The sequence below is a fragment of the Chiloscyllium plagiosum genome, unplaced genomic scaffold, assembly GCF_037043375.1.
Source record: "Chiloscyllium plagiosum isolate Xiang-an unplaced genomic scaffold, Cpla_swu_hap1 HiC_scaffold_12, whole genome shotgun sequence".
Lineage (NCBI taxonomy): Eukaryota > Metazoa > Chordata > Chondrichthyes > Orectolobiformes > Hemiscylliidae > Chiloscyllium > Chiloscyllium plagiosum.
In genome coordinates, this window is record NW_028270150.1 from 42,334,011 (window position 1) to 42,356,399 (window position 22,389).

General features: G+C 38.5%; 1 protein-coding gene across 8 annotated transcripts in view; it reads right to left on the bottom strand.

The window, feature by feature from the left end:
- Positions 1–13,019: 13,019 nt before the first annotated feature.
- mpzl1l (myelin protein zero-like 1 like) overlaps positions 13,020–22,389 on the bottom strand; it is a 55,845-nt gene continuing 46,475 nt past the window's right edge. For all 8 annotated transcript variants that reach the window (XR_015758838.1, XM_087992716.1, XM_043701038.2 and 5 more), the window contains one exon: positions 13,020–20,683. Coding sequence is in view for 6 of the 8 variants with exons in the window: in XM_087992716.1 (XP_087848842.1) it covers positions 20,582–20,683 (102 nt within the window). In the remaining 2 variants the exon portion in view is untranslated. The remainder of the gene's footprint in view (positions 20,684–22,389) is intronic.

Sequence of the window (22,389 nt, forward strand, 5' to 3'; positions counted from 1 at the left end):
GGGGTGATTCAGACTCAATGGGTCGAATGGTATTCTCCCTTGCTGTAGGGGTTTTATGATTCTACACAATGTTCAGCATTATTATGATTCCTCAGACCCTACAGCAGTCTGTGTCCCTATGTAACAACACCTTGCCAATGTTCAAGCTTGGATTGACAAGTGGTAATTGTGATGTAAACTGTGATGTATATGATATCATTTAGAAACATATGAACGGGAATAGGCCATTTAGCCCCTTATGTCTGTTCTGCTGTTCAATGACATCATGGCTGATCTATGGCTTAACTTCATATACCTGCCTGTGGCCCATTTCCCTTAATACCTTTGCTTAACATAAATTTAACTATCCTTGATTTCAAATTAACAACTGATCTAGTATCAACTGCTGAATTTGGGAAAGTGTAAGGTGATGCACTTTGGCAGGAAGAATAGAGACATAGAATGTTTTCTAAATGGGGAAAGGCTTTGGAGATCTAAAACAAAAAAGGATGTGGGAGTCCTAGTTCAGGATTCTCTTCAGGTTAACATGAAGGTTCAGTTGGCCATTAGGAAGACAAATGGATTGTTAACATTCATTTCAAGAGGACTGGAACACAAGAGCAGACATGTACTGCTGAGACTCCATAAGGGTCAGGTCAGACCACATTTGGAATATTGTGAGAAAGTTTGGACCCTGTATCAAAGAGAGAATGCACTGGCATTGGAGAGAGTCCAGAGGAGGTTTACAGGAATGATCTTGGGATGAAAAGCTTGTCAAATGAGGAATGGTTGAGAGATGTGTTGGCTATATTTGATGGAGTTCAGAAGGATGGTGGGGATCTCATTGAAATGCACAGAATATTGAAAGGCCTGAAGATCTTTCCACTAGTAGGAGAGACTAGGACCTGAGAGCACAGCCTCAGAGTGAAGGGTCAACCCACTAGAACTGACATAAGGAGAAGTTTCTTCAGCCAGAGGGTGATGAATCTGGGTAACTCATTGCCACAGAGGACTGTAGGGGCCAAGTCATTGAGTGTATTTAAGACAAAAATATCTGGATTCTTGATTATTAGGGGGATCAAAGGGTACGGGAATAAGACAGGAGAATGGATTGAGAAACATATCAGCCAGACTCAATTGGCCAAATGGCCTAACTCTGCTACATATCGTATAGTCCAAGCCAGATTTCAGACTGGAATATTATTTGGCCAGTAGGAACATTATCTGGGATCAAAACACCATTCACCTCAAAAATACCAGGTAATGCCCATTTCCAATGAGAGAATCTCCCCTTGACGTTCAAAGGCATTACAATCACTGAATACTGTATTAATAACATCTTCAGGTCATCACTAACCAGAAACTGAATTGCTATAAAAGTACTGTGGCTATAAAAGAAGATTAGAGCATTGGAACAGGTAACTCAACTCCTGAATCAAAGCCTGTCTATCAACTATAAGTGACACAAGACATAAATCAGGAGTGTGATCAAATACTTTCCATTTGCATGGATGAGTGCAGCTCCAATAACAACTGAGGTCCAAGCAACCTGCTTGATTGACATGCCATCCAGCACTTTTCAATATTTCCTCCTTCCACCACTGTCATGTAGTGGCAACACTGTTTACTATCCACAAGATACACTGCAACGACTCACCAAGACTGCTTAGTTGGCATTGTCCAAACCCTCAATTTCCAGTACGAAAATAAGGACAGAGCAGCAACTACATGGGAACACCACCTACAAGTTGCCTTCCAAGCCAAACACTGTCCTTACTTGGAATTATATTGCTGTTCCTTCACTGTAGTTGTGTCAAAATCCTGAACATCCCTTCCTAATGGTACTGTAGTGGTTCATAAAGATGGTGCACCACTACCTTCTCAAGGGCATTTTGGGATGGGCATAACATGGTGACCCAGCCTGTGATGTCCACTTCCTATAGACAAACAAAACAAAAACAAAAACCACTTCAGTGTCTGCTTGGCCACATTGGAAAAATAAAAGACATCACAAAATAGACTTTTCAAACCAAATTTAAAAAAATTAACCATTCTGTGCATTCCTTTTTGTGCTTTTCTCTGTCCTCGTGCATCTACACAGTGCTGCATCAATGGCTGCAGCATAGCAGGTGGAATGCTGCTGCTATATTTCAGAAGTAATTTTAGAGAATGGCCTCAAACAGTTTTGGCACTAGAACACCTTTGTTTCAGATTGCATCACCTCCACATGGGCAGTGACAATGTGGTTTGGCTGGCCAATAGGCCCAGCAAGTATACTGGCAAAATGACCAGCATTGGGAGGATGAAACCTGTCATCTTGTGGGAGGCCAGCAAGTTTATATTCCATGGAGCTAGTGCTATTTCTTCAGTATGGCCCCTCAATAATCCTAGTAACATGTTTGGGGACAGATTGCTAGACTGCTGTGATGCCCTGCATGCCACTCTCGATGCTGCTATAGCAGCAATCTGAACTTGTTTAACTTCTGTATTGGTTTCCAATGAAACATATTGTGACTTCTAGTGAAAATTGCTTGTGCTGCATTGGCAGATTTCCAGATGCAGCAAGAACTTTGTTATAACATAATCTTTATCTGCCTTCTGACCAATAGCAGTTCTGTTTCTTCTGTAGCAGAACCATTGTGAGACCTCACCCTTTGGTGAGCTAGCATTTTGCAATATATGTCTCTGCCCTTACTGCAGGTCATGCCAGCATCTTGTTACATTCAGATCTGTTCAACACTTTAAGCATATCTTAGCTGATGAGTCCATTGGTGATTTGAGTGATTATGTGTCTCTATCATTACTGTCTTCATGCCGTCTGGGCAGGCTACACATCCTGTGCACCTATCAAGGTACAGAGATAAGGTTGTGATTCTAAGAGGGTTTTGGGTAAGAAGTGCATGCTTATGTCAAGATACCATCATCTTTCCATTCAACCCCTCTATAGGCCTGAACCTCTGCAATGGCCAGTTATTAGTTGGCAATACCATCTCCTCCATGGGTGTTAGAAGGTATAGGAAGGGCTGTTACTTTCTGCCTCCAGTTGTTTGACAACATGGCCAAACATGATTAGGCGACACTTGAGTATTGCATTCAATTCTGGTTGCCTCATTACAAGAAGGATATGGAGGTTGTGGAGAGGGTGCAGATGAGGTTTACCAGGGCGCGATCTGGAGTAGAAAGTATGAGGTATAAGGAGAGGCTAGAAAAACTTGGGTTGTTTTCTCTGGAGCAGCAGAGGCTGACAGGAGACTTGATAGAATTCTATAAAATTATGAGATGCATAGGCATTGTTGACAGTCAGAATATTTTTTTAACCAGAGTTGAAATGTCTAATACTAGGGGGCATGCATTTAAGGTGAGAGGGGGAAAGTTCAAAGGAGATGTGAGGGGCAAGTTTTTTTACACAGAGAGTGGTAGGAGTCTGGAACGCGTTGGCAGGATTGGTGGTGGAGGTTGATATGAAAGGGGTGTTTAAGGGACTTTTAGTTAAGCACATGAATATGCAAGGAATGGAGGGATATGGACCAAGGGCAGGTAGGAGGGATTATTTTAATTTGGCATCCTGTTCGGCACAACACCGTGGGCTGAAGTGCCTGTTCCTCTGCTGTGATGTTCTATGTTCTATGAATGCAAGCAATACAGGGTTGTGTCCGAAGTGTTATGTCATCTGTGTGATGTGGCTGTCATGGTTGATTAGTTGAATAGTTAACAGATGTGGGTGTGAAGTTTATAGTAGTTCTGTGTTAGCATGAGATCAAACTTACAAACATTATGTATCACATTTTTTTGATACAGACTATTGATAAGTGATTGATGGTTAATAAAATAAGCAGGACAGTGACACAGTTGGTAGGATATTGCATTTATAGATGCAGTCACTGTCCTGGATCATTGATGTTGTTGCAGCACTCAGATCCTCAGGGATCGACCCCTCGTGTTGATTTTTGCAACTATTTGTATGGAAAGTGATTCTAGGTTTCCTGCAAATGCAGGAAGATATTTTGAAATACTATCCATTCCACTTCCTCTATCAAGACTCCTAATGCACCAAAAAAAAAATTGGAAGTTATGGTCTTATACCACCTGCAATGATTTGTCAGCTCCTGTTCCAGCCAAAATTCACCTCCCCATTATGCAATACAGACTGGTTTTAACTAATGCTAACTACTTACAATATTGACTTCCAGTGAAGACATCCAGCCAAATAATATTGCTGGCTGGACACTGAAATGATTTAAGAGAGCAAACAGAATGAAGTTGGCATGCTGCCTGCATTGCAGTTAAAAGGCATGAATAAATCACTCATTGCAGTCCTTGTGCCTGTTTTCTTGGGCTGTTCAATTTAGTCCCCATATTACTTAAAATGTAATTAAAGATCTCTGTCTTTACTTCTTACGCTCAATAAAGGAAGGAATCACAGAAATATACCAACCCTCAATCCAAGTCTTCAAATTTTGTTGCATTAGAGGGTGACTTTGTATGTAGTTGTTGGGGCCATCAATACAGTTTACTTCTGTATTGCACCATCTTTTCAAGCAACAACAGTGCAGCAATGCAGAAAGGAAACAACATATTGTTTGCCATGAAAAATTCCTTTAATTATTGTTCAATTAATAAATAAATAATTTATTTAATAATTCTACATCCTCATGGAAAGCTGGAAGCATCATTGATCAGACTGCACCTTTTTTCCATCTAAAGGGTTTTCTCAAAGCACAGAAAGTTATTATATCCTGATTCCGCAGAATTAGTGGTCATTGATATGCAGCTGATACATGACCATGTACGCAAAAATACATAAATTACTTTTAATCTGGGAGTCATCACGACTTCCATGGAACCATCTTACTAAGAAATATTGAGCATCAATCATGTTTTTGGCATTCACTACTTTAAATAAAGGGTCAGATGGTTAAACAGATGGGATAGGAGTGATGCCTCAAAAATTATTGCCGTCTGACTATTGTGCAACTTTACCATTCAAGGCAGATACTGAACCTATGCAAGAATATAACTGCTTAAAATTATGTAATGATGCAGCTGAGAAAAAGACCATTCAGCCTAACCTTGGCTGTTTGAAAGATTAGTTTCAAATAGTTTCACTCCCTTATCCCTTTTTACGTAGCTCTGAAAAATGTTTTCATTCAAGAATTTGATCAGTTGGGTCCATTATCCTTCCAAGCAATGCATTCCAAATCATCAGTTAATCAGTGAATAGAAGAAGATTCCCAATGTCATCTCTGGTTCTTTTTCTGAGTACCTTTAATTTATCTTGTTTGATTACTCATTCTCCTGCCACCAGAAACATTTTCTCTTTATTTACTCTTAACAAAAAACTTTCATAATTTTCAGTATCTTTATTCAATTAGTGATGGCATATTCTCTACTTGCCTTGGTCAATGTAAGTCCAGCAAACATCTCAAAGGTATTTGAAAAAGAGGTAATTGTTTAAAAACGAAGAGGTTCATCCATTTAAAACAAAGACAAGGAGAAATTTCTTCTCAAAGATCATGAGTCTTCAAAAATCCTCCACAAAAGGTAGTAGAAGCAGAGTCTTTGCTCATTTTTAAAGTAAAGTAGAGATAGATTCTTGATAAGTGGCGAGGCAGCAAAGGTAATTGGAGATAATGTGGAGTAATCAGATTAGATCTAATTAATTGGCAGATCACACTTGAAGGGATAATTCTTACTCCCATTTGACAAACTTGCAAGTTCATAACAATGATAAAATATCTTACAAATTGATTGGTATCTGTTCCACTGCCTTAAACATTCACTCCCTTCCCCACCAATTACTGTAGCAGCAGTGTGAATGGTCTAAAATCATAGTAACAACTTGTCAAGACTTTTTAGACAGCACTAATAAATTCAAATTCTACTATCTAGTAGAACAAGAGCAGGAGGTGCATAGGAATACTAATACCTGCAAGTTTCTCTCCAAGCCACATGCCATCTTGACTTAGAACCCATTCACGCTTTTATTCCACTTAACCACTAATTAATGCAATAGGGACTTTGTTATATCAGGAATGATTTAGAAACTGAGTCAGCAGGATTCAAACATAGAACAGGAAACCACAAATTATTTCAAGTTCATTATCTTAACCAATTGGCCACAGCTACAAACCCAGTTTCCTTCATCATCAGTGGATCAAAGCCTTGGAGCTCCCTCTCAAACAGCAATGTGGAACTACAACATAGAACCACATGGATGGCGACAGTTCAAAAAGATGGCTCATTATCACTTTCTCAAAGTCAGTTAGGGATGGAGAGTAATTTGCCAGTTATGCCAAAAAATAGAAAAATCGCAGAAGTTTTTCTTCTCCATTCTCTATGTGCAACTGAAGTTTTGCATCAAATTACGATTTTAGTTCATCTCCCCTGCAACATTTCCAACAAAATGGTATTCTTGCTAAATTCTGTGACCCCCAAATAGGAGACAATGTTCCAACAGAATTCCACACCAGCTACTTATAATGTTCTAAAAATGCCATCACTTTTCTGCTCATTAATAAAGTCAAGGTTCCCTACAAGCTTCTCTAACAGCCTTCTCAATTTGTCTTGCCACCTTTGAGAAGTTGTGCAAATATACTCTCAGATCTCTCTGTTCTTGTGCCATCTTTACTTTGTTTATATATACTTTTCTCATTTTTCCCACTAAAATGGATGACTTCAAATTTCTTTGTTTAATAGCACCTGTCATATTTTGCCTATTTCACTAGCCTGTCTGTCTCCTCTGTCATCTGAAACTGTCCTCCTATTTTTACTCTATATTTCCCAGTTTTGTTTCATTTACATTTTTTAATATGATGCCAGTTATGCGTCAAAAAATAGCTGATATCACTAATGCTTTCATTATCTTTAAAAACATTTGTTTGTCGTTACTTCCAGCTTTCTGTCCTTTATTCAATACAATATCCATACGACCTCTTTAGTTCAATGAGCTTCATTTTTCAAATGCGTTTTGTGATATTTTATAAACTGCACAATATTCACCAACTCTCTCTTTTACTTCATTAAATAATTCAAACAAGTTGCAATGTAAAAATAAAAGCTGTGGGGTCTTGTGATACAATAGTAGTGTGCCTACCTTTAGACCAGCAATTTGATTTCAAGTTCCATCTCAGGATGTGATGACCATGGAGGTATGTTTTTTTGTGCAAAAACAAAACTGCTTCACAGGAGGATTGCTAAGACTCTAACTGATGAGATTTTTCACTTAATCACCTGTTCCAAGTAAATTATATCTTGGCAATATGCTTCCTGTAACGTGACCCATCTCTTCCATTTATCAACTATTATTGATACCAATGTATTCCTTTGCTGCAACTTAGTCAATCCCATTCCAAGAAAACCCACAGCTACATAGTTGAAATTAAAAAAAAAACCCAATATCAAGGTATGTGTGTTTATTGTGCTTTATTTCAATTCACTATTGTGAAAATGTCATTCACTGCCTAACATTTTGCTTTCTCAGTGATCTTCTAGTATATAGATAATGTGATAGCGGGCTGTCAAAAGCCAGTGCATGCTTCACTAGACGCAGATTGTCAAATATCTTTTGTAGAGCCCTGAAATGGCCCTGCAGTTAGTGGTGCTCCATTTTATGTTGCCTTACCTGCCAAGTACACTCCCATTTGAGTGGGTTCACCCATACATTTTCATCATGTGGTTCCATTTCAAATAAACAATCCCTCAGAGTGCTCAGAGATGTGTGTGCAAACACGCTGTTGGGCAACACCAATGTCTTATAGCCTCAGGTTTACTAGAAAAACAGATGGATGGTAAATTGATTGCTGCTCCTATGACTTATATTAAGGTTTAATTTAATGTCTCCTGTGCTGAACTTGTGATTTATTTATCCTTCATTTGAAGACTGCAATCCTTTATTTCATGCCATAGGACATTGCCATTAAACCTAGAGTTCAAGTTGCTGCTTTTCTTGAGCAATGCAAGTTACATCTCTATGTTCTGCATTCTCCTCATTATGCATACTATACTTATTATTCTTCTTTTCAGGTATTTACCTGATTTTCCTTTAAAAGATGTAATGTTCCCTACACTATTGTTTTTGTAGCAAAGTATTACATACTCTAACAACCCTGTGTCAAAACATTCTTGACTGTCTCCTCATTCTTAGTAACAATTTCAAATTAATGATTTCCCATCACTTAACTTTCCTGTCTCTTAGCCTTTTCCTGTTCATTATCAAAACTCTTCATTTAAAAAGAATAATTAAATTCCCTGACATGGAATAATTACATTTTTTTCATAAATATGTTTTTGCAACCTGCCAACACAATGAATAAATATTGAATGTCCTCTACAGATTTCACATCTTTTCAGGAATAAAGTGGTCTGTATGAAATATTGCACAAAGTTCCACTTGTTCACTTGTATATGTCTTGCTGACACCTTCTATCAAGTTCCTCACTGTCTGTCAAACTTTGTAATTTTGACACATGACAAAATCAAGTGTGTATTCCATAGCTGCAAGGATTCAAAATATTCGGAATGATGAATTCTTTTTGAGGTCTCTATTTATCTTTTCATATCCCTTACCAAAAGGTAGTGGATGCAGAATACTCAAACATTTTTAAGCTTAAAATCAGACTAGCCATGATTTTGTTGAAGGGCAGAGCAGGCTCAAAGAGCTGAGTGGCCTACTCTTTTTCCTTGGTAAAAACAAGGACTGCAGATGCTGGAAACCAGGTTCTAGATTAGAGTGGTGCTGGAAAAGCACAGCAGTTCAGGCAGCATCTGAGGAGCAGGAAAATCGATGTTTCGGGCAAAAGCCCTTCATCAGGAATACTCTTTTTCCTTCTCATATGTTCATACCACACTGTGTTTTTAACTCTCTACCTCAGCTTCCAATTTCCCTTTTCTCCAGAAATATTGTTATAAGAATCAGTGTCATGCTTTGTTTGATAACACTTCATGAAAACACCTGGGACAATTACCACATGATAGTCAAGGCACTATATTAAATATGTTGTCAATAATTTATTTCAGCTAAGTTTCAGCTTCTAGTAATTGCTCTGTAGTTTCAAACACAGATTTTATGGAACCTCTGTTATAATTCAAATCCTCCAACAAAACATTATTTACCTTCAGGAGGACAGTTGTGATGATTCAGGCTAACACTTTAGTGCAGCTTTTCCTTTTCTAGAATTCTTGATTCTAGAATGTGAATCCTTTCCCCTTATACCAACTCTACCAATATAGATTGATCAGTCTGAACACAATTTAAGTAACTAATCATGACCACTTTTACGCAAAAATGAAGAAGGCCAATATTGGGATTATAAGTAGTCTTAAATCACATTAAAGATTCAATATAGATTTCCTTAGTCGTACTTAATCTTTTATGAATCAGTTTAGCTCAGTTGGCTGGATTGCTGGTTTGTAGAGCAGTGTGATGCCAATAGTGTGGATTCAATTCCCATCACCAGTTTGAGGTTACCATGAAGGACTTTCCTTCTCAACTTCTTCCCTCACCTGAGTTCTGGTGGGCCTCAGGTTATATCACCACCACTTGCTTCTCTCTAATGAGAGAGCAGCCCCTATGGTCTGGTAAGACTATGGTGACACAACTTAATCTTTTGACATGTTCAGTTACCATAATTTCCAGACATTGTTATCTCCAGTGTGAAGGGAACCAGTTATTAGCAAAGTCACCTTTCTTTGAGTAAAAAGCTGCCAGAATTTTCTGCATTTTTCTGTCAATATTTGCTGTGTTCTGAGGGAAGAGGGATGAATTTCTTTGAGAAGTACCATTTCTGCCTTAAGTTACATTATTTTGGGAACCTGACCCCCTTTACGTTCTATTTTGTGATTAATTTGCATGTGAGTCATTGTTTTTACTTTTTTGTTTATTCATGGGAACACTGGTTAGTTAGCATTTACAGCTTATCCCTAATTGTTTTGAAGAAGATGGTCATGAGAGTGAGAATCTTTTTCCACGTATGGAGTCAGCCATTACAAGGGGGCATAGCTTTAAATTAAGGGGGGGGTAGGTATAGGACAGATGTTAGGGGTAGGTTCTTTACTCAGCGAGTCGTGAGTTCATGGAATGCCCTGCCAGTAGCAGTGGTGGACTCTCCCTCATTATGGGCATTTAAGCGGGCATTGGATAGGCATATGGAGGATAGTGGGCTAGTGTAGGTTGGGTGGGCTTGGATCGGCGCAACATCGAGGGCCAAAGGGCCTGTACTGTGCTGTATTCTTCTATGTTCTATGAGCTACCTACAGTAACTGCTGCAGTCATTTGTGGTTAGGCACACCAACAGTGATGTTAGCAAGGATGCTCTAGGATTTGTTCTAGTGACAGTAAAGAAATGGTTATGTAGTTCCAAGTCAGGATGGTGTATGACATGAAGCAGAACTTGCATTGTGGTGTTCCAATGCAACTGCTGTCCTTGTCTTTCTAGGTGGTAGAGTTTTTGGATTTGGAATGTAGCCTTTAAAGACTTGTGGTATGTTGCTGTAATGCATTTTATATATGGTTGTCATTGCTGTCACTGTATGTTGGTGGTGAAGAGAAATGGCTATTGAAGATGTTAGATTAGGTGCTACTCAAATGGTCTGCTTTGTCCTGTATGGTATCAAACTACTTGAGTATTGATCTGCACCCATCCAGGTAAGTGGGAATATTTTGTCAGATTCCTGTCTGGTGCCTCCGAGATAGTGGATAGGGAATGGGAGATAAGAGGTGAGTTATTCGCTGCAAGAGTCTCACCCTCTGACCTGCCTTTTTAGTCATAGTATTTATGTGGTTCATTCAGTTCAAGTTCAAATTTTGTATTTGAGTAAACTTCAGCAAACCCTCTCCAAATGGGTTCCCAACTGTGCACTATTACCATATTCCTTGCTATATTCATGAGTGGACCATCAGTTTGTCATTCCTCAGCATTAACAGTACTATAGATCATTCTCCACACTTCCAAGCTCAATCTCTTGAATTCTTGATAGGGGTAAATAGATTTTGGGCAGTGATACAGGCATCGCCTCCTATTCACCACCCCTTGTTTGCATTGTAGGATAATGGTTAAGAACAATTTTGATGATGGATGCCATAAAGACAGAAGTCGTAACAGGAACATGAACAGGTTAAGTGAGTGAGCAAAGATTTGGCAAATAAAGTAAAAGGTGTGAAAATGTGAAAATGCCCATTTTGACTGGAACAATGAAAAGCACTTTATCTAAATGATAAGACCTCTGAGATGCAGAGGGATCTGTGTATCAAGTCCGGCAATCACAAAAGGTTAGTATGACAAGTAATGAGAAAAGATTCTAGAATGTTCTTCTTTATAAAATGGAAACAAATACAAAAATAGTGAGTTCTAAAGAAATCATAATTCAAAGCATCAACATTGGGTGGAATTTTTAATAGAGCCTTGAACTATTTGGGGTATTATGAGAAATCTGAGAGAATAAGATGTGATGCCTGGGAAGGCTCATCCGGAGTCAGGAGAAATAAGTTGTATTTTCTCACAGAGTACAAGGCTTCAAGGTGAGATCCTGGCTCGGCAGTGGTGCAATGCCTATTAAAAAGGATTATTGCTTGTATCGCCCTCATTAATACTGAATCACACTTCATTAGGTGTAGTAGCACAGGACAGACAGAAATACACTTCTAAGAATTCCTGAGGTGATAGCTGAAGTGGATACCTGATAACTCCAGCATGTCGCTTGCTAGTCCAGGGTCACACACAGGACACAAGGCAACAACATCTCAGGACAGACACCAGGACTGCAGTTGCATGCATCCCATGACCACAAATCTTGGCAATAACAATGTCAGCCTCTCCACACTCTATTGGCACATCTGCCATCCACGTACAACACACTTGTGCTCTGTAATGTTGCAGTTTGGAGTGCATTGACACGTCTGATGGCAATGCTGCTGCAAGGACACTTTGCTCAGAAACAGGCACCGAGCTCACAGACTAGAAGAAGCTGTTCATTTATTCTCCTAGTGTGAAATTGAATGGCAGAGCTGTTAGTATTGGCGCAAATGGGGAAGAAGGAATGAGGTCTCCTGAGGAAATGTGTGGGCAACAGTCAGACAGCATCTGAGGAGGAGAATCGACATTTTGGGCATAAGCCCTTCATCAGGTTTATGTCTGAAACATCAATTTTCTGCTCCTCAGATGCTGCCTGATCGGCTGTACTTTTCCAGCACCACACCCTCGACTCGGATCTCCAGCATCTGCAGTCCTCACTTTCTCCTAGCACAGAGGTTATGCAGAGTTAGTGATATGGGGAGCTGGAGCAGGTAGGGATGAGTGAGAGAAGATGCAACTGAGTGTGGTAGAGCATTACCATTTTGGGGGCTGGGTGGGGCAGCAGAAATTGTATGAGATCGCGGAGAGAAGATAGGTATCCTTTTCTATCAGGGTGGGTAGACCTTCTTGTGGCATTGCTGGACAGTTAAGATCATTCTAACCTGGGTGGCAACCTCTAGCCAGGCCAGCACGGTCAGGGGTCCTAACCTGCACTGGTCCTGGGGGCTGTGAAATGTCACTCCCTATACTGCTGTTCTTATCTGATCTGGCCTACATGTGACTCCAAGCCCAGAACAGAGCAATGTGGTTGACTATTAACTGTCCTCCTTGGCAATTGAGGACGGACAGTAAATGCTGTCCCAAATAGTGATGTCCACATCCTGCGAATGGATTTTTTAGAAGTCTGTACAAATTGGATAGGTTATCAATTATGAAGACCAAGTCTCTATATAACCTCAATCCGAACTCTCTCAACACTAAGTTTTGCTCTGGCAAAGTTGTGATTCAGGCTCTATGACTGCACTATGAATTCCTATTTGTATTAATAGGTACATGACTTCACTTACTATGCAGCATTTGTTTTTTTTTGTATGGAATTACATCATTATGCACAGTTGTATGCAATAGATAAAAGTACTCACAAGTACAAAGATCCATTGTCCTTCAGAATCTCTGCCAACAGTCTTACAAAACATCACTAAAAAGAAAGCAAGCATACACTTTTGGAAGGAAAACACTTTACTGTAAAAATCAATTGTACTCCTTTTCGGTAATCATGAACAACTCTTTATAGACAAGCTTTATACAGTCTTAGCAGGCAATGTTGATGACAATTTTTCAGAGATGCATCAATCTAACCAAACAGTTCCACCATGTCTTCATAATAAATCTACTTGTTTTAACGTCCAAAGGTAATCCAGAAAATCAGTACAAACATCTTTAGTCATGAAGTCTATTATATTTTCACATGAAATTCCTAGGACAGTCCTTTACAGAAATAATTCACCCAGCAGTGGCAAACCTTATAAATTTTAGTGGTGGCAAATATGCCACCAGTGACAATCAATGGATCTCTTCCTTTAAAATAAAAGCTTTAAATGATAATCCATGGAACAATTTGTGTTCTGAAGCTAAAATGTTAACTCTGATTTCTCTTCACAGGTGCTGCCAGACCTGCTGAGTTTTTCCAGTAATTTCTCTTTTTGTTTCTGATTTCCAGCATCTGCCATACTTTTAATTTTTTAATCATTTGTTTTGTTCAATTTTGTGAAATTCTTTCAAACATTCATGAAATTGGGATAAAACATTTTCTTTATACATCTCAAGTTTCAAAAACCTTCATATATAACAAAATAAATTCTTGAACAGTTAAGACAAGTAGAGAATAGTTTATAGGCAAAACAATTTAGCAGACTGATTTTATGTACTTTAGCAATTCTAGGACATCAGAACAATATTTTGAACACAAGATTGGTAGAATATAAAATTTTAGACATTACACAATTTTAGACATTACATAACTAAGAATTACAATTTAAGGTACATGCTGCTCAGGAATTACATAGAATCAAATCATCAGAGCTACTGCATCAGTGAATTGATCAATTCTCTGTAGAAACCATTTAGATTTCCCTCTTAGATAAGATTTCCAATGTGCAGTAATTTGCTGTTGTTATTCTGAAAAATGACCATTAACACCTTTTTCTTACTTATTTACTAAATACGGTTAGTAGTTGTAAGGCATGTACCTTGGGTGTAGTCATTTTGCTCAAATTCATTAATCTTATCGTTAGGTACTTAAGTGGCATGTTTGTCTTTAAAATTCAGATTACAGCAAGTGAAATTAAATATTTAAATAAGCTGTTTTTTTCTTAATTTTACCAATATGCAATTACAATGCATTTTCCTCATTTAAGGCAAATGACAGGCATTGTGTATACTTGAGTTTACATATTTACATACACAGGTTATTACATAATTTTGACATTTTCAATGGTTGCATACAAAGCAAACTGAAGCTATAGTTTGATAATCTTGATCTAAATATAAAATGAGCGACAATAAAATAATTAGCAAAGCTGAAAACAGATTCCATTGGTCTATAACAAGTGAAAATATCATTCACAGAATTCTGATTTGGTAGCAAAACATCATTGTCAGAATAGTCAATGAAGTTCTGATTGTAGTACATTTCTATCAGCTCGACTTGGAATGCCATTTTGGGAGGGAATGTTGAATACAGTATAAAGAGCAAAACCTACACTGTAATTCTTTAAACGAAGAGTGTTAGACTGAAGTCAACATGACTCTGGTCTTAGAAGTCCTCTACCACTTGTGTTGCATGCAAATTGCACTTCAGGGGCAATAACCTGTAAAGTTTTTTCTTTAATTAAAAATGCTCAATTATACGTAGAGTTATTTAGTTCAGTTCACCACAGAGAGAAGTCCAGCCCTCAAGTTATCTTTCCACTACTCTCGGATCCTTAGAACACTTATGCGTAATTTTTGTCCTTAGCCAATCACACCATCACAGCAAGTTAAGGACAATTCCTGTATCACATCCTCCAGTTCTGCATGAAGAATTACAAACTTAGACATTTCAATTAGTCAGGAGCCTTATTGTCTGTCCAGTCTCAGACATTCAGTCTTAAAGCTGTGATAAGGCCAGCTGATCAGACTAAATGTTTTAACTCCTTATCAAACTGTTGAACCAAAGAATGATTCACCATGTTCACCAAGGTACCTCCTATTAAATTCTCACACAAGTCAGTTTATTCCTATCACCAAGAAGTTTTGCTTAAAATAGCTGATTAAGCGTCTGGTCAGCTACTGTCCCACCAAAGCAGATATACTAAATGGTCAAATTCTCCTTTCCCTGCACTAACCAAAGACCTCGGAACTTGATGTGACTGTCATATCCAATAATACTTTTTTTAGTTCATTCATGGGATGTGGGTGTCGCTGGCTGAGTCAGCAGTTATTGTCCAATCTTAGTTGCCCTGGAGAAGATGATTTGCCTTCATAGATTAGTCTATGCACTGTAGCTAGACCCATAATCCTATTACGGAGTTCCAGACCAGTTTCCAGAGAAATGTAATTTAAACAATTTGGGAAAAAGGGCATAGTGAATTAATCAGCTAGTACAGTAATTAAAAACGAGGCACTAGAGCTGAGCTGCAAATAGCACTACAATAGTTGGAGGTAGTTGTCTTGTAAAAAAAAACAAGCAACATTCTATTAAGAGTCAGTAAGGGATACAATAGCGACTAACAAAAATCAGTTTAGCGTATAGCCTGAAAAAAAACACCCCAGTTACAAAACATTTCATTTTTGCACAGGCATTCACTGCAGGGGCCTTCATCCATGCAATAGTTAGTGGCTGTGGCCACAAAGTCGGTTTCTTCAATTATATTGGACATTCAAATGTTCATTTATGTGCTGCCAAGGCGTTAACCATATGCTTTTACGATTGAATTCACATATACAATCATTAAAATAATTTTTTTATTGATATGTAGGTATTACTGGTACAGCCATCCTGTGAAGTTCATCCCTGATCACATTTGAGAAGGTGATAGTGAGCCAGTTTTTCAAACTGCTAAAAGCTATTTGGTGCAGGTACACCCACAGTGATGTTAAGAAGGGAGTTGTAGGACTTTAATCCAGCAATATAGTTCCAAATTGGACATTGTGTGGTTTGGAGGGAAATGTGAAATGACAGCACTCCCACGTTTGCTGGATTTATCCATACAACTGGTAGATATGGTATGGAAGGAATTACTAAGAAGCATCAATGAGTTGCTGCACGCATCTTGCACATGGTCCAGACTATTGACACTGTGTCATCAGTGAATGTTTAAACTGGCAGATGGGGGTGCCAATCAAGTGACTGGGCATGATCATGGACGTTGTTGGAGTTCCAGCCATTAGGTGTGTGAACATCATCCTTAAACTGTGTCTTATAACTGATGGGGAGGCTTTGAGTCGGTGCAGATTACTTGCCTGAGAATTCCCAGTTTCTGACCTGCTCTTATATCTACAATATTTATATTTAGGTGTAGATCAGTCTCTGGTTAATGGTAACCCCATTGTTGATGTTGACAGCAGAGAAATCAGTGATGGCAATTCCTGAAATAATTACACAGAGCCCAGAATCCTTTATTTACAAATGTAAAGTCCTTGAGTCGTGTACTGCCTCTTCAGAGTCAGCTATGAAAGTATCTCTGACACTCCCCTTTATTTTTTTTTTCTCGACACTCCCCTTTATATCGTCAGCCAGGGCTCCCTGATTGGACCAGATTAACTGCCCCTCATATTGCATGCAGTCCAGCTGGCTGACCTCATTGCAATCGCTACAAGATCCTTGAATATCAAGGGGAGATGGTTAGCTTTTCTTGTTGGAGATGGTCATTGCCATTGTGTGAAGTCAAAGTTACTTCAACTTTTCAACACAAGCTTGAACATTGTTCAACTCGTGCTGTTATGAACAAAGATAGTTTCAGTATCTGAAGAGTTACAAATGATAGTGCAATCAACAGCAAGCATCCTTACCTTCTAATGGAAAGAAGGTGTCATTAATAAAGCAGCTGATGATTAGGTTGTGTCCTTAACAAAACAATGATCTCCTGCAGGATATCATGGGGCTCAGATAACAACCACAACTATCTTCCTTTATACTTAATATGACTCTAATCATTGAAGAGTTTCTCTACCCTTCCAGTTTCGAGTGATGAAGTAGATTTTACCAGGATTCCTTGAAATAATACTCAGTCAAAGACTGTCTTCATATAAAGGGAAAAATCAGTCATATCCTCTCAGTTCAGCACTTTTGTCAATGTTTGGACCTAGGTTACAGTGAGGTCTTGAGCAAAGTGACCCAGCATAACTCAAGCTAGGCACTGTGAGAAGGCTAAGGTTGACTAAATACCACTTGATATCACTATCAGTGCTAACTTCCATCACTTTGCTGATTATCAAGAGTAGACTTATGGGGTGGTAATTAGCCAGACTGCATGTATATTTTTTATGGAGAGGATATACCTGACAACTTTCCATGCTGGTGTACAAGTGCCAGAGATTTAACAGCTTGCGTAAGTACCCAATAATATTTGAGCATAAACCTTCAATACTATTGCTGAAATGTTGTCATTATAGGCTCATAGTTTTTGCAGCATCCAGTGCCTTCAACTGCTTCTTGATATCATGTAGAGTGAATCAAATTGACATCTGTGATGCTGATTGTGGGTCCTCTGGAGTGGCAGCAGTTTGAGGATTGACATTCCAGGCTAAAACTATTTGCTGTCATTGCTGTTTCCCCTGCACATCAACATTACATCCCCAACTCCTCTATCTCTCTGCTGCCTTTCCCTCTATCCCTAAATACACAAGTGAGCAAGAACTTTAAAAAGTACAAAATTAATGACATTAAAATATTTTAAATTGTGTGTATATATAAAACATAATGTATCGACTAAGGACAGATAATGCAAAATCTATATTAGAAAGTGAGGACTGCAAACGCTGGAGATCAGAGTCAAGTGTATGGTGCTGGAAAAGCACAGCAGGTCAGGCAGCATCCAAGAAGCAGGAGAATCGATGTTTCGGGCATAAGCCCTTCATCAGGAGTGAAGCTTGTGGGTCAGGAGGGTCTGAGAGATAAATGGGAGGGGGTTGGGCTGGGGGGGGGGGGGCGGCAGGAGGTAGCTGGGGATGTGATAGGTCAGAGGGGAGGGTGGAGTGAATAGGTGGGAAGGAAGGAAGGAAGGAAGGAAGATGGATAGGTAGGACCGGTCAATAGAGCAGTGCTGAGTTGGAGGCTTGGGACTGGGATAATGTGGAGGGAGGGGCAATGAGGAAACTGGTAAAATCCATATTGATCCTGTGTGGTTGCAGCGTCCCAAGGCAGAAGATTAGATGTTCTTCTTCCAGGTGTTAGGTGGTAAGGATGGAGGAGGCCCATGACCTGCATGTCCTTGGTGGAGTGGGAGAGGGAGTTAAAATGTTCAGCCATGGGGCTGTGGGGTTGGTTGGTGTGGTTGTCCCAGAGTTGCAAGAGGCAGCTGGTTCAAGTTGAAGCTACATTTATTTAGCATTTTTTCTTTCTGTCTTAACAGTTGGGATCTCTTTCCAGATTGGCCATTTTATCTTTTCTTAAACTCTTCAGTAAAGATTTAAGCAAGGCATCTATTCAGCATCATCTCCTGTGATTTTTATCTTGCTCATCCATTAAATGCCTAAAAGGTCTGCTCCTTGTTTTTATTAGAATGCTTTACTATTTTATCGATGAATCCTAAATTCTGTACAATAATGTCAATTTTAATTCCCCAAAATTTACAGAAATTAAAAGCTATTGATGATCTAAACTATTCACCAGTAATGCAACAAGTAATCTATGTAAATATATGATTGTCAAGTTTTTATAGAAGTGAAAAGTGATCCATAAATATGAAAAGTCTAAAAATCCAAAGCCCTCACTACATAAATTTCATTTCACTAAATGCATTTCAAAATGTTGAACAGTGAAGAATGTGCCACTGTGTTTTTGTTTTGCAAGTTAATAAGTGACAGCAAAAGCCAGTGAATTCCATTTATCAAATGGCATAGTTTTAAATTACAGCTTAGCCTCAATATAAGACCTTGCCTACATTGTCACCATGGAGCTCCAAAGCTTTCTGAAACCTGTTTTATGCTGTTATAGAAAATGTCTCTCACTGTAGCCTCATCCTTGCTATTACAAACTCCACAATGATGACACCTACGTAAACAAAAATACTAATTTAACTAATCTCACAGTTGGCAATAGTTTTGCATGTCAGTGGTAGCGTATATTTTGAACTATAACTCAAATATGCAGACTATGATGTTATTCTCCACACTGTTCCAGTCTAGACAGTAGTCCAGATAATTGCGCTAGTGATCTGGAGTGGAAGATACTGAAAATTTTTGGAGTAGGCATATTTTGTTCCTCAAAATACACATTGTATTTAGAACACCAAGACTGCATTACCAATTTGTTTTTGTTTTTCAAAGTGTAAACCGCTGAAATCTTTGCTGGAATAGAACGTTATCACAGCCAGAAATGACATGAGTAAAGTTGCAGTCACGAATTAAAAGGAAATACAGGTTTGCTGAAGCCCACATATTAGAAATATTTTACAACTGTTACAATAGTAGTGAAAATAGGCTGCCAATATTCAACTTTCATCATTTGACATTAATTCAAGGACTAAAAGAATATTACTGACCTAAAATGACTGCTGTGACCATCATCCAAGCACAGGAATCCCACATAAAATATACACAACCAGCTACTTTGGATCACCATTTTAATCAAGAGACAGTGAAATTTAGTGAGGTGTGACATATCTTTTTCTCCCACTAAAAGTTGCTTATAACTAGCAAACTTGAAATGAGACAATTAAACAGACACCAGAATAAGCAAAGGGACAGCGTTAGAACAGTAAGCTTTTGAGCAAAAAACAAACGAGAGAAAACAACATGGACGGAGAACAGCACAAATACTGGGAACTATTCCCACTGCCTGCCTCTCACAATCTCCATCAAGCTGAGAAACTAGCCAATGAAAAGCAACTTGGAATAACAATGATTTCCTGAGAATTCTAGGATATCTAGAGCTTCACCACTGCAAAGGAAACAAGACAAAAAGCAGCCAAATAGTTGAACTCAGGTCTTTTCATTTTTTTTTCCAACCCAAAAGGACTCTTAAGATCATGTCTTTCCTGTCTTTAGTACACAGCCCACTTTGATGCTCAGCAGTTGTATTTATGTTTGTTGTTGAGTTGTATTATTTATTGTTTTGGGGTAATAGGCATTAATACTCCATCCTCTTTCACCTGAGAAAATTTTGGATTTTCCTTTCCTTCATTTTTTGAACTGACTAATTAAATTTAAAGTGCAATAGCTATGTGACAAAGAATAATATTTTACTAAAAATGTTGGTTAAAAAGAGAAGAGTTGTGACTTTCCTTACCTGTTCATAACACAATGCATTAGTTATTAAAGCGCTTGGATGTGCAAATCCCCAGATTTAAAGCTATTAAGAGCAGATACATTCCCAATTCACTATAGCTTTCCAAATTAAGCCTGAAATATTTTCACAAATGTATGATTACCATCCTAACCATGGTCCCTTATTATCACATTTTTAAAACTTAAAATATTATTTTACTATGTCCAGAAGATCAACTACTAGATGTTACAGAAAAAAACAACAAACAGTAGCTGGCACTTTAGCTACTCATACCTATTCCTCTGTTCAGATTATTTAGTTAAATACATTGTGACTGTATAGATCAACATCTCTGGATATCAGAATAAACTACTGAATCAGATTTGTAGATCTTGTTGGAATGTCTTTGTCCAGAATGATCCAGTTGCGCATAAATTACAGGCCCCTATTGTAAAAGTTAAAAAAAAATAATTATTCAGATTTTAATGCAGACATTTTAAAATTACAGATGGACAGTATTTAACATTTTCACACCTAAAAGGTTATTTTAACAAACTAAGTCAAAACTTAAAGTTGGAAGTTCAGAACGCTTCTGCAAAACCCTGCTGTGAGAAATGCTGTACTGCAGATGTTGCTTTCTGATATGAAATATTTAAGACATTACCTGCCATAAGATAACGTGAATCAAGGGGAAGCACATCAGGGTTAGGAGTAATATTACATATCTGCTGTCGTATGACACCTGTCAGAAACACTACAAAATAAAAATCATGTTCACTAATTTATTCTTTCTATTCAACTAGGTTTACCCCTGTAGCATAAGGAGACTTTAATGGTGCAATCAATCTGAGCCCTTACAATATGGGCACTAAACAATAAAGCATTTGTCTCTTTAGTTCTTCTGATATCCATATTGTGAAAATTTAAATAACAAAAATATAACATTGAATGCATCATTTCTCATACCGATGCTCACTCCCAATTTTGGATCACCACAGGTCTTCAAAATGATTCCTCCTGGTGTGGTATCTCATGCACTTGTACTATAATAGTTTGAAAACAGCTACTAGAATTTGCAACATTGTAAAGCATCAGTCTATTGAGAACTTAATGGAGGACAGAGAAGTCCTAGTTCTGAAACCACAACCATTTTGACTGCTCTACCTATATTGGAGATTTTTATCAAGGAATGAAAATGTATGAATCTCTGTTGTTGGATTTTTGTTCACCTATCACCTCACATGACTTCCTTTCTTCTGCAATTTGTAAAGTGAAGCTGGAAACAAAGATGATGGCAGTTGTAAATAGGAAAAAATTGCAGTTCACCAAAGGGTCAAACTTTAAGGTCAACAATATCTGTGCCACCTTAACCAAATTTTCCATAACTAAGCTTGACCAAAATTGATGTGGCCGGATCAGTAAATAATAATTGAATAGCTTGCATCCATAATTGGCAAACAGCTCACATCCATTATATTGGATATCTTTTGACTTTCAAGGTTTGTGTAAAGAATTATAGCTCAGGTGCCAGTTGTCATGGTTGTGAGTATGTTCGCTGAGCTGGGAAGTTGATTTGCAGACTTTTCATCCCCTGTCTGGATGACACTTTCAGTGCTTTGGAGCCTCCTGTGAAGCGCTGCTGTACGTCTGGAGTTTATTTGGTTCCGCTTCAGTTGCTGGTTCCAGTTGTTCGTTGTAGTGGCCGGTATATTGGGTCCAGGTCTATGTGCTTGTTGATGGAGTCTATGGCTGAGTGCCATGGGTCTAGAAATTCTCTGGCTGTCCTCTGTTTAGCTCATCCTATGATTGTTGTGTTGGCCCAATCGAATTTGTGGTCCTTGTCATCTGTGTGTATTGCTACTAGGGATAGTTGGTCATGGTGTTTAATGGCTAGTTGGTATTCGTGGATGTGGATTGTTAGTTGTCTGCCTGTTTGCCCTATACAGTGTGGCATGCAGTCTTTGCATGGAATCCTGTAAATTACATTAGTCTTACATATGATAGATATGGGGTCTTTTGTCCTGGTGAGTTGTGACTGTGGCTGTCGGTTTATGGGCTGTCATGAATCTCTGTGGTCTGAGACATTTGGGCTGTTAGTTCTGAGAGGTCTTTTATGTAAGGTAGCATGGCTAGCGAGTTAGGTCGTGGCAT